General features: G+C 21.4%; 1 protein-coding gene across 2 annotated transcripts; it reads left to right on the plus strand.

Annotated features, from left to right (window-relative positions):
- The first annotated feature begins 3,027 nt into the window (after positions 1 to 3,027).
- Positions 3,028 to 8,960, plus strand: LOC122858618 (toxin Tbo-IT2-like). 2 transcript variants are annotated; one of them, XM_044161599.1, is made up of 3 exons: positions 3,028 to 3,365; positions 6,823 to 6,901; positions 7,517 to 8,960. In XM_044161599.1, exons 1-3 carry the CDS (start codon positions 3,278 to 3,280, stop codon positions 7,677 to 7,679), a joined length of 330 nt encoding a protein of 109 aa, XP_044017534.1. In that variant the 5' UTR covers positions 3,028 to 3,277; the 3' UTR covers positions 7,680 to 8,960. The 2 variants fall into 2 exon arrangements, with proteins under 2 accessions (XP_044017534.1, XP_044017535.1); XM_044161600.1 differs by having other exon boundaries at positions 3,029 to 3,365; positions 7,544 to 8,960.
- The last annotated feature ends 2,471 nt before the right edge of the window (positions 8,961 to 11,431 follow it).

Genomic DNA, 11,431 nt, shown 5'->3' on the forward strand with positions numbered 1-11,431 from the left:
GACGACAATTGTGTCTTGAAATTTCCACCCTTAAAAATATATTTCCCTGGGTAAAATAATGATAATTTATCCATCTAAAAATAACGCCGAATATTCTGGGGATGTATATAAATATCAATTGGTGGTTTTACGTGACTCATTAAATTAAATGAGCCACACTGGACAGAATTATATTGCACCCTTGTGTATCATCCGTGCCAATTATACAATGTCATTGAATATCTTTTGGTATCTTATTGATGTCTCATTTCAAATGTTAGTTTGAATTTAATAACAATAAGTTAAACAAATATTAAAAGAAGTTAAATTAGAAAAAAACTTTCCACTTAATTTAATTAATTAATAGTGTTAGAAAAAAAAAAAAACACAAATAGAAATTTATTTTTTTACATCACATTCAATTTAATCAACACTTGGTTGAACTCCTTTCGAAGCCTTTTATATAATTTAATGTCAATAACATAATAAAATATAATTTATCATTAATACTTTGTTATAAATTAAATTATTTATTGATCATTTTTTTTAACAAGAAAAATTATAAATTAAAAATGTAAATTATTAAAATTTAGAAAAATAAATTTATGCTAAATAGCAGGTATAATTAATTCAACATGATAATTAAATTTATCAGCGACATTATTTTAATTAATAATAACAATAATAATTAGAAATTTTAATTTTAAAGAATATAAAATTAATAATAAAATATCTTTGCTGAAATTTTATTTTTAATTTTCTTTTTTTTTGTTTTTTTTTTGCAACACTATGGGGATGACTTTATTCATCTCTGGTTTTATCAAATGGACCATCTGGTTGTGCTAAATGAAAAAATATAAAATATAAAAAAAAAAAATAATATTTCTCTGTGGTTTATTTTTTACCCCGTGTGGACAGAGATTTGTGGTTTCACCTACGCTTTTCACTGTCGTTTATCTTTTTTCCACGAATATATTTTATTTCGTTTTTTTTTCTACAACATCATTAAAAATATTCATATAATATTGTTAAAAATTTATGTACAAATGTATTTTATTTGTTATTTAAATAACAGTGTGGAAAAAATATATTTATTCAGTAAAAATTCAGTAAAATATTAAAATAATATTTAATAACATAAATAAATCCTAATATAAAAAGGACAAACATCATCGGTCTTCCGGACATTTGATTGGTCATTGTTTTTTTCTCACTTACTCTCATACAAATTTCTTTCTGTTTGCCTTTTTCTATTATTTTTTTATTTATTACTTTATCAACAACAAAAAAGCAGTAAACAAAATAGTTATGCAGATTTAAACATAAATTTTTTTATAATAATTTTTTAATTTTTATTCAATTATTGATATATTTTGCGATATTTTTTTTAATACATATTATTGAATAGATCTCGATGCAATTGGGCTTAAAATTTTGTGCGAATTATGTGTTTTTTATGTGTGAAGAAATAAATTTGAAAGAAAATTTTTTTAAATATTTTCTAGATTTCTTTTTAAAATTGACATATTAAGCTAGCACAACTTTTTTGATAATCATCGGATCTCGATGCAATTGGGCTTAAAATTTTGTGCGAATTATGTGTTTTTTATGTGTAAAGAAATAAATTTGAAAGAAAATTTTTTTTAATATTTTTTATATTTTTTTTAAAAATTGACATATTAAGCTAGCACAACTTTTTTAATAATCATCGGATCTCGATGCAATTGGGCTTAAAATTTTGTGCGAATTATGTGTTTTTTATGTGTGAAGAAATAAATTTGAAAGAAAATTTTTTTAAATATTTTCTATATTTTTTTTAAAAATTCAAATATTAAGCTAGCACAACTTTTTTAATAATCATCGGATCTTAATGCAATTGGGCTCAAAATTTTGTGCGAATTATGTGTTTTTTATGTGTGAAGAAATAAATTTGAAAGAAAATTTTTTTTTATTTTTTACATTTTTTTAAAAAATTCAAATATTAAGCTAGCACAACTTTTTCAATAATCATCGGATCTTAATGCAATTGGGCTCAAAATTTTGTGCGAATTATGTGTTTTTTATGTGTGAAGAAATAATTCAAAAACAAAATTTTTTAAAATATTTTTTATATTTTTTTTTAAAATTGACATATTAAGGTAGCACAACTTTTTCAGTAAACATTCAATCTTGATGTTATTAGACTAAAATTACGTGTGAATTATGTGTGATTTATGTGTAAATAAATAAATTAAAAAAATTTCGTCAATTTATTCATTCTTTTTTTTTTTTATGATAATACTTGTGTTTATAAAATCAATGAACAATGAACCTTTTAGAAGGTATAGATAATGTGCTCGTAGAAATACAAATTTTAAAACTTTATGAAATATTGTTTTTTATTAACTAAATAATTTTTATTTATTCCAAATTAAGTAGTCCAAGTCAACTAGTGTCAGACATTGCAACTAAACTTGTATAATTGAAAAAAAAAAAAAATTAAAGCACAAAAAAGTTTCAGTAGTACAAGTCAAGCATTGTCAGACTCAAGAAAATATATGATAAATAAATAAAATAAAAATTTAAATGATGTATTTAGAAATATTTTTGATTTGAAAAAATAAAAAAAAAGCAATACCAGTTGCATCTCAACCAGTTGCTGACGAAAAGGGATGCTAAATCTCAGTCATTTTTTATTTCAACTTTTATATTTTATTTGAAAATAGTGTACGTGTGTGACGAGAATAAAATAAATTATATGATGGAGAAAAATAAAATATAAAAGTGTGAAAAAGGAAGAGAAATATGTTTCATCATAAATGTGAAAAAATGAAGGGATGCTTGAGATGAAATAATAGACACACACAACCCCTCATCCATTTGAACATTAGCCTCCACCCTTTTTGTATCCCCTTCTTTTTCTTCTTCTTCTTCATCATCATCTTGTTCTTCTTCTTGCTCTTGTCGAGTATGTCTTTGTATCTCTCCCTTGAAATAAAATGACACGCGCGTTTCTCTACTCCCTCTCTCTATATACTCTATATAAGCTCAGCTATTTTTCGCGGCGGCTCACTTGCACCCTGAACAATCGCACAGTCTTGACTTAATTTTTATCATTCAGCTTAAAAAAAAATTTATTTTTTCAATCACAGAATTAAAATAGAAACACAGCTATCAATAATAATATACTAAAAAAAATCAAAAGACAATTATTTATTGTGAAAAATAAATATTTTGTTTGGTTTTTTTTTTTTTTTTTGTTTTAATTATAGTAATTTGTTATAAATAATTATTATTTTTGAAAAAAATATATTTTAAAATGGATCTTAAAGTCAGTATTCTTGGATTTATTTTGTTAATTTTTATTATGGCTAAAAAAACAAGTGCCGGGCCTTACTTTGATGATGGTGAGTTTTTGATTATGTGAAAATTATTTATTAATGTTGTCAATTAATATTAATAATACTATTTTTATTTTTAATTGTTGTTTGTAAATTAAATATTGTGCTTTTTATTTTTTTTTTTTATTAAAAAGAGTTTAAATTTTATTTATTTGAGCTATAATTACAAATAAAATTAACAATTTATATGTAGCAATTATTTTTATATTTTTTTTATCAACTCAATCATCTTGTTTATTTAAAATAAATATCAAATTTATTGGTAACATATTTTCAATTTTAAATTTAAATTAAATTTTCATCTGTAAATTTTTTTCTTTTTATATTTCTGTCTCTTTTTTTTTTTTTACTGTTAATTACTTTATCAATAGAAATTATTTATATAATTTGTTTTACTGTATTTTTAAACTACCATATTTTCACAATAATAAAATAATAATTATCATAATAATATTAATTTATTATAAATAATTGTCAAACCTTTATTTGTAAATCTTTTTTCATTTTTTTTATTTAAATTTTCTTCATTTTTACGATTTTAAATAATTTTTAAAATTAGTACTCAATAAATTTATAATAAATTATCCTTTAAAAAACAAGATTAATATATTTTTAATTAGTATAATTAGTAATATAAAATATTAACAAATTGAATAACTTTAGTAAATTTAAAAATCAAAATTACGTATAAAAAAAAATCAAAGTCGTTCATTCAATTTAAAAAGTCATACAAAAATTTTTCCATACAATTCAAAAATTATATTTTAATATTTTACAGTGTTATAATTATAACTCAAATGATTGATGTTAATTAGAAACTCGCTGGTAATATTGATAGCTCATAATGAATGTCAGGATTAAATTACATTTTCAATGAAACACAAAGTTTATTGTCATGTAATATTAAAAAACTTTTAAATATTAAATTTCAACAATTGTTACTGATCATATTTCATGCTTATTTGTTTATTGGAAATTAAAATTTTAAACAAACTATTTAGCCAACTAGTTTTGATTTACATTTGACATGAAATTCTGTGCAAAAAATAAAAAACACAGTGTTCATTTGAGAGCAAATAAAAGTCATTTAAAAAATAAAAAAAGTGTTGGAGTGATTTGATAATATAACGACAAGGTAATTTAAATTTCTTCAAAGTTGATTTGTAAATCAAGAGCGGTGATAGCTCAATCGGATATTAGACAGTTTAGATAATAGCTAGAAAATAGATCATAGCTTATGGCCATGTTCAATTTGTGTGGGAGAATTTAATGTCAGAGGTAAAATTTATCTCTTTTATATTCTACTTGTTTGCAATATTAATGTTTAATTAAAAAAATTGCACTGCCTTTAATTAAATCAAAATATGTTTTAATAATTTTTCTCACCACTATGTTATTTCATCAAATTATTATTTTTATAATTTATTACTTCTAAAATAGTGTTATGATTTTATTGATTATTTTTTAATTATAAAAAATGAACATTTAGCTTTTAATTTTCATTCAAAGTTTTCCTTGAAAGTTTTCTATTTTTTTTTCAAGAATTTTAATGAATTAATTATTGATTATATTTTTTAATGGCTTTTTTAATTGAAAATATATTTTTGTTTTTTAATTTTTAATAGGAAAATTCTATAAAACATTATCTGATTTTTAAATTCAATATTTTTTTGTTCTCTTTTAATTAATCTTCTATAATTATTTCATTAAATTATTTTGTACAGTTGACTTGTTGTGCAATTTTTTAAAAATTGCCAATTATTTTTGATCCATTTATTTTATTATAATCTATTTATATATACTCTTACGCAATGAATCTCTTTTTATCTGATGAAAAAAAAATAAAATAAAAACATAATAAGCTTTGTAGAAAGAATAAAAAAACATAAACATGTCAAACCTTTTTTTTTTTTATGTGAAAATAGCCAGAGGTAGCAATTTCTATGTTAACCAAGTTAAATATATTAACAAAAATGAAAAAAAAGTCTAGTAATTCCAGCTATCAAATATTTGATATTATAAATCTCAAAAATTTACATTTAAAAAATATTCTATGAATTTCTTTGTGAATATTTTCTTATATTAAAAGTGTTTTTATTTTTTTTTTATATTTTTCCCTAGATATTATTAAATTTTGTCACAGTGACATAATAGTAATTTCGTTAATATGTTGAACAAACATTTTGATATCATCAGCAAAACTTTAACTACCCTTGACCACATGTTTGACCAACAAAAATATTAATTTCCCAATTTCAGCAATATTGGAAAAAAAAAAAAAACACAAATTAACTCGGTTAACAAACTTTTCCAGTCTTTAATTAATTTTTGAACTATAAACTTCTTCTCAATCAATCAATCTTCCATTAAGAAGTAAAATAAAAATAAAGAAAATAATTTTCTCGACGGAGATAATATTTTACAGTCCGTCGGATAATATCAAACTTAATAAAAGTCATGTAACAAAATAAAACGGGATAATCTTTAATCCTCGAAAATAATAAATAACATTATTAATAAACTATTAATTATTATTTAATAATTTTCATCATTTTATATAACAAATCCATTAATTTTATTAAAAAATTTTTCATTTTAAATATTATTGTTCATTGTTTAACAATTAGTTAAACAAATAAATTTTGAGTTTTAAATATTTATATTTTTTAAACACTATTGTTATTAACTTTTTAATTTATTAAAATTTTTTTTTTCAATTTATTTGTTTATATTTCTATCGCCAATTAAAATTTTTCATTTGTAAATTTTTTCTTTTAATTTTCGTCGTTTTAAATTTATTTTAAAAAATTAGTTTAATAAATTTTTAATAAATTTTAAATTGTTATTAACAATAGCAATTTTGAATTTTAATTTTATTAATATAAATTATTAACAATAATTTTAAATAAATAATTATTAAACTAACACTAGATTTTTTTTCAAATTAATTTAATAGAATTTTAATTATCAATTGTTAAATAATCAAATAATTTTTAATGATAAATAAATTAACTAAAAATCCAAGTAACATAATGAAAAATTTAAAATATATTTTTCTATCTACATAAAAAATTACAAAGCGATTCACACGATGTAATTTTTCAAGCAACATCTTGCTGTTAGTGGCAATTATCTTGTTAATTAATGACCCAGTGACCCTAATTAATTAACCCCATACACTTTGTACACATAAATATTTGACACACATATAAAATACATGAATAATATATGTACTTTAAATGTGTTGTCACATACATGACAACCCTTTTATTCATCCCTCATAAATTATATACCAAATTGTTACACAATGTTTTCCAACAATAGTCATAAATGACTCATAATAATAATTTATTTTAGTTTACACTTTACACACAACAGTGTTTGTAATTATTTGGATATTATTTGTATTATTTTGTTGAAACTTGTGTTTGTGGATTTGTAAAATTTATTTATGTTTTTACAGATGTCGAGGGTTTGCCAGTTGAAGCATCTGATTATTCCGACAATGCATTGGAGGATTTAATGCGTGCTGCCCAACAAAAGTGAGTTATTTTTAATAAATTTTTGTTATAAATTCTTTGGTGGAAAATATTTCTCAAGATTTTCTACGTATTTCTTTAGAAATTTCAAAATATATACTCGAGTTATTTAGAGCTCAACAAATAACTATATCCAAAACTGTTTAAAATTTTTTTGGAAAAATCCAGAGAAATATTTCCATCAAGATTTTCTTATTCAAATCAAGTCCAAAAAATTTTTTAATTTTAAATTTTATTTTCTCTTCACAATTTAAAACAACTAGATGATAATTAAAATTAAAAAAAACGCGTAAAAGAAAACAGGTGTATCTCCGTGGATTTAAATTTCTTCAAGTGAATTTTTTTTTTTTTTTAAATTTAAATGTAAAAAATATTTAAAAATTAATCAATACTCAATTTTTTTACAATTAATATTTGTCTTTTTTTAATTACTGATAAATTCCAAGTCATTAAAAATTGCACAATTAACAAATAAATATTTACAGAATGAAAAAATATGACACTTACACTTTTTTAATTTTTTTTTCGAATTTTTTTTTTCAAATTTTTTTAGTAAAAAATTTAAAACATTTACTGTTGTCTCAGTATAATTGTTTAATTATTCATTAATCTGAGTAGACGTTCCCAACGTGTATATGTATATAGGCGTGGCTGTGTTCGTCGTGATGGTAACTGTGATCATCGACCAAATGATTGCTGCTACAGTTCATCATGTCGTTGCAATTTGTGGGGTTCAAATTGCCGTTGTCAACGCATGGGTCTATTCCAAAAATGGGGATAAATTATTAAAACACAAAAATACACCTTGAAGATGATACAACAACACAACTGTCTTCAAGTACATCCAACTTCTTTAATTTTATATTTTTTAAATAATTTTTAATCCAGGATTATATTGTTTTTTTTCTAAAAACTAAAAAAAGTACATCAATTTTTTACATATAATTATTTAATTATTTATTTATTTATTTTTTCAATTAAATTAACACTTTATAATTTGATTGAATTTATCTGATGATTATAAACTGGCTATAAAATAATAATTTAAAATTTATAACATACAACTACCTCTGATTCACAACGAAATAATTCATCTGTGCCAGAATAGATTTTTTTTTTCAATATAATTTAACAATATTATCACTATTATTTATCAAAATATAATAATCATTAATAAATAATTGTATTATTGTCTAAAATACTGGTGCTATATGAAAATACTATTTAATTCAAATATAAAATGAAATTACAAATCAAATTATTAATTTATTATTAAATTTAAGAAAAAAAAAAAAAATATATGTCTGAATATTTTTTAGTTTCCAAATTATCATTGTCTTGACGACTACAAATTAAAATACATACGGGTTTTATGTATATTATTTATGTGTGTAAATGTGTGTGGGTATTTTGTATGTGACTTTTTGGTTCCATTACTACTTGTACGTTTGCCAAGCTGAATGCAGATACGCCTCAAAGAATACAATAAATGAGACAAGATAAAGGACAAAGACTTAAATTTCATCATGATATACTCAATTGTTTATTATTACTTTGAAAAACTTTATATAAACTTTGCTTTTGAAAATTATTTTGTCAAATAAATTATTTCTCTTTTTCAAAAAAATTAATTTTTATATTTTTTTAAAAATAAATTGCGAATAATTCTAGTCGAGGCTGGTCAACTAGAATTATAATTTTTTCAATCAATTATCAAATAGTATTTATAATTAATTTAAAAAAAAAAAAATTAAAAATATTTTTTTCCTAGTTATTTGGTTTTGTTGTACTTTGAAAAAAAAAAAAGAAATATGTATCTTAAAAATATAATGATAATTATCATGGTATAGACTTATGTAAATGTATCAATATGTATTAATTTTTACCAATTGGAAATACCAATAAATAGCAAATTCGAAAATGAATATAATTTGAAAAAAATTCTAGGAGAATGTAAAAACAGAGTGACAGTATTTTGTGACAATTCAATAATATAATTTAAAAAATAAAAATAATGTACTTTTCGCTACAACTGTATTGCAATTAAAATTAGTTATTATTATATTACATGTATATTAATATATTGTAAATGTTATATATTGTGTCCAGAATGTTTAAGTCAAATATATATATATCATGGACAAAAATATAAAAATTTATTCAAATTTATTGAGCAAGCATATACTTTCACCATGGCTTTTATTTATGAAAAAAAAAAAAAAATAACCCTTTAATAATAACATACACATTTATCATAAAAATATTTTATTTCAAATTTTTAAATTTGATTAATCATGTGATTAATAAATATTTAATTTTTTTATTTATTTACGTATATTACAAGTTGTTTTTTGAAATTTTTTAAATTACAGATTGGATATTTTAAACTGATGGAAATGGATCGACTGATTTTATATTTTTCATTATTTTTTTTTGTAGAATAATTAATTTTCATGCGATAAATATTCAACAAATTAATGGTAAAAATAATTTTTAATTTAATTTTAGCTGGTAATTTTCTAGTTTTACAGAGCCATTCATGAAAAAAAAAAAAAAATGAAAAATACTTCCGTGGAGAAAAATTTCAACCTGAAAAAATATTATTAACAATCTATAAAATATATTAAAAAAAAAAAATAAAACATTCTCAATAATTTGATCTGAATAGCAATAAAAAAAATAATAATTTTTTAGATGTGAGTTATTTGTTGAGGTCAAACATGCTAACCCCATGGCATCGACCTACGTTAAGTTACATTTCTTAGCCAACTACTGTCGTAAATAATAATCTGATGTCATAGAAAATATTAAAGTTATTTGCTAAACGACCTTATATCCCAATCAAATAATTAATTAATCTATTTATCCATTTTAATACTGATTTTATACATAAAATATAATTTTATTAATTTTTAAATCCAAGTAAACAAGAAAAAAAAAACCTCCAACGTTAAATTTTGATGATGAGTTAATTATGCTCAATATATTCTTGTAAAATTAATTTAATTTTTTTAAATAATTATCTTTGATGAAAGAGACTTGTGTATTTTTTTCATATTTTTTTTTCCACAAACAAGTGTTTTTTTTTTTTAAATTTTCTAACGTGCACATGTTGCAACATCGATTAAATATACGTGTTTAATTTGATAGTTAATTGGTGCTATATTCAGGTCGTGTCAATAGGTGATTTTTCTGAAACAAATATTTTTTTTTACAACGAGGAAGTTGTTATTATTTTTACTAAACATGTTTTTTTTTTTTTTTGAATTTTATATTTTTGCATACACACGTCACGCATAATTTAAAAAAAAAAAACTGTTTTTTTTTTATCTAATGTGTATGATTGAGAATTAAATAACGATTTTTTTTTTTTTCAATATAAAAAGTAAGTATTACATTTGTGTCGTATGAATTTGAAACGGACACGTTTTGTTTTAAATATAATAATAAATTTAAAAAAGGAAAAAAAATGTATTTACGAATTGTTGGCTTGAAAGACTGCTCATGAATGCTAAAAAATAAAAAACAAGAAGAAGAAGACTAAGAAGATGAAGGTAGAGAATATACCAACAAACACGACATGGACAAGTTGTTGGTTGTGGGGTCACCCAGTGGGTTCGATGACTCTGACTCTTGGTGCATGATCAAAGCTTAAAAACCACACAATATTTTATTTATATATATATTTTAAATTTTCACTCAATTTGTTCTCTTATACGACTAGGTATTTTATTCAGCATATAGATTGTGGTCTGATTTTTATAGTCATGATGCACGACTGATGTTTGTTTCACTTCAGGTCAAAGATTTTTTTTTTTTTCTGTACAAAGTTTTTTTAAATATATAAAAATATAAATTATATAAATTAAGTTATCAAAAGTATTTGTCGATTGAGTCTAAAATTATTAATAAAATTATAAAAATTATTTGGAGCAATTTAAAAAATCCATGACTGAATTTTAGTCTCTCCTTTTTTAAAATAAATTTCAATAATTAATAATTAAACAAATATCGAAATACAGATGTTAATAAATACGGTAGTCTTTTGTCAATTCACATCATGTAATATTGACTATTGACAATTCGTCAACTTGTATATTAGTTATCTCTCTTGACTCTCAATATTTGTTTCATATATTTTTAAAAATATTTTTAAAACATTCTGCAAATATAGACTTCATAATGACAAACCACTGGTGTAGATTGACGTGGTTCCATCGTTAGAGAGACATGTCTCTTGTTCATTTCGTGTACAGATAAAAATACTGAAAAAAAAATTATATACGTTAGCCAATTTTAAGCACGTGTCATTGAGTCAATTTACTTTCAACTGAATATACCAGCACGCGTTAAATTTGTCTCTTGAAAATAATTTATGCATGAGCATACAAAAAAAAAAAAAGAAACATGTGCTATTATTTAAATAAAGAAATGGAAAGTTTTTTTAAATAAATTTTATAATTTATTAACAATAAATATTATTCAAGTATTTCTCCAAATTATTACACATTTTCTTCGTCACTTCAAAACATA

This window comes from Aphidius gifuensis, linkage group LG6 (genome assembly GCF_014905175.1).
Source record: "Aphidius gifuensis isolate YNYX2018 linkage group LG6, ASM1490517v1, whole genome shotgun sequence".
Classification (NCBI taxonomy): domain Eukaryota; kingdom Metazoa; phylum Arthropoda; class Insecta; order Hymenoptera; family Braconidae; genus Aphidius; species Aphidius gifuensis.

Coding starts and splice junctions, on each gene's coding strand:
- LOC122858618 (XM_044161599.1), top strand. CDS start 3,278: ATGGATCTTAAAGTCAGTATTCTTGGATTTATTTTGTTAATTTTTATT. Junction 3,366..6,822: donor CGGGCCTTACTTTGATGATG/GTGAGTTTTTGA, acceptor ATGTTTTTACAG/ATGTCGAGGGTTTGCCAGTT. Junction 6,902..7,516: donor ATGCGTGCTGCCCAACAAAA/GTGAGTTATTTT, acceptor TAATCTGAGTAG/ACGTTCCCAACGTGTATATG.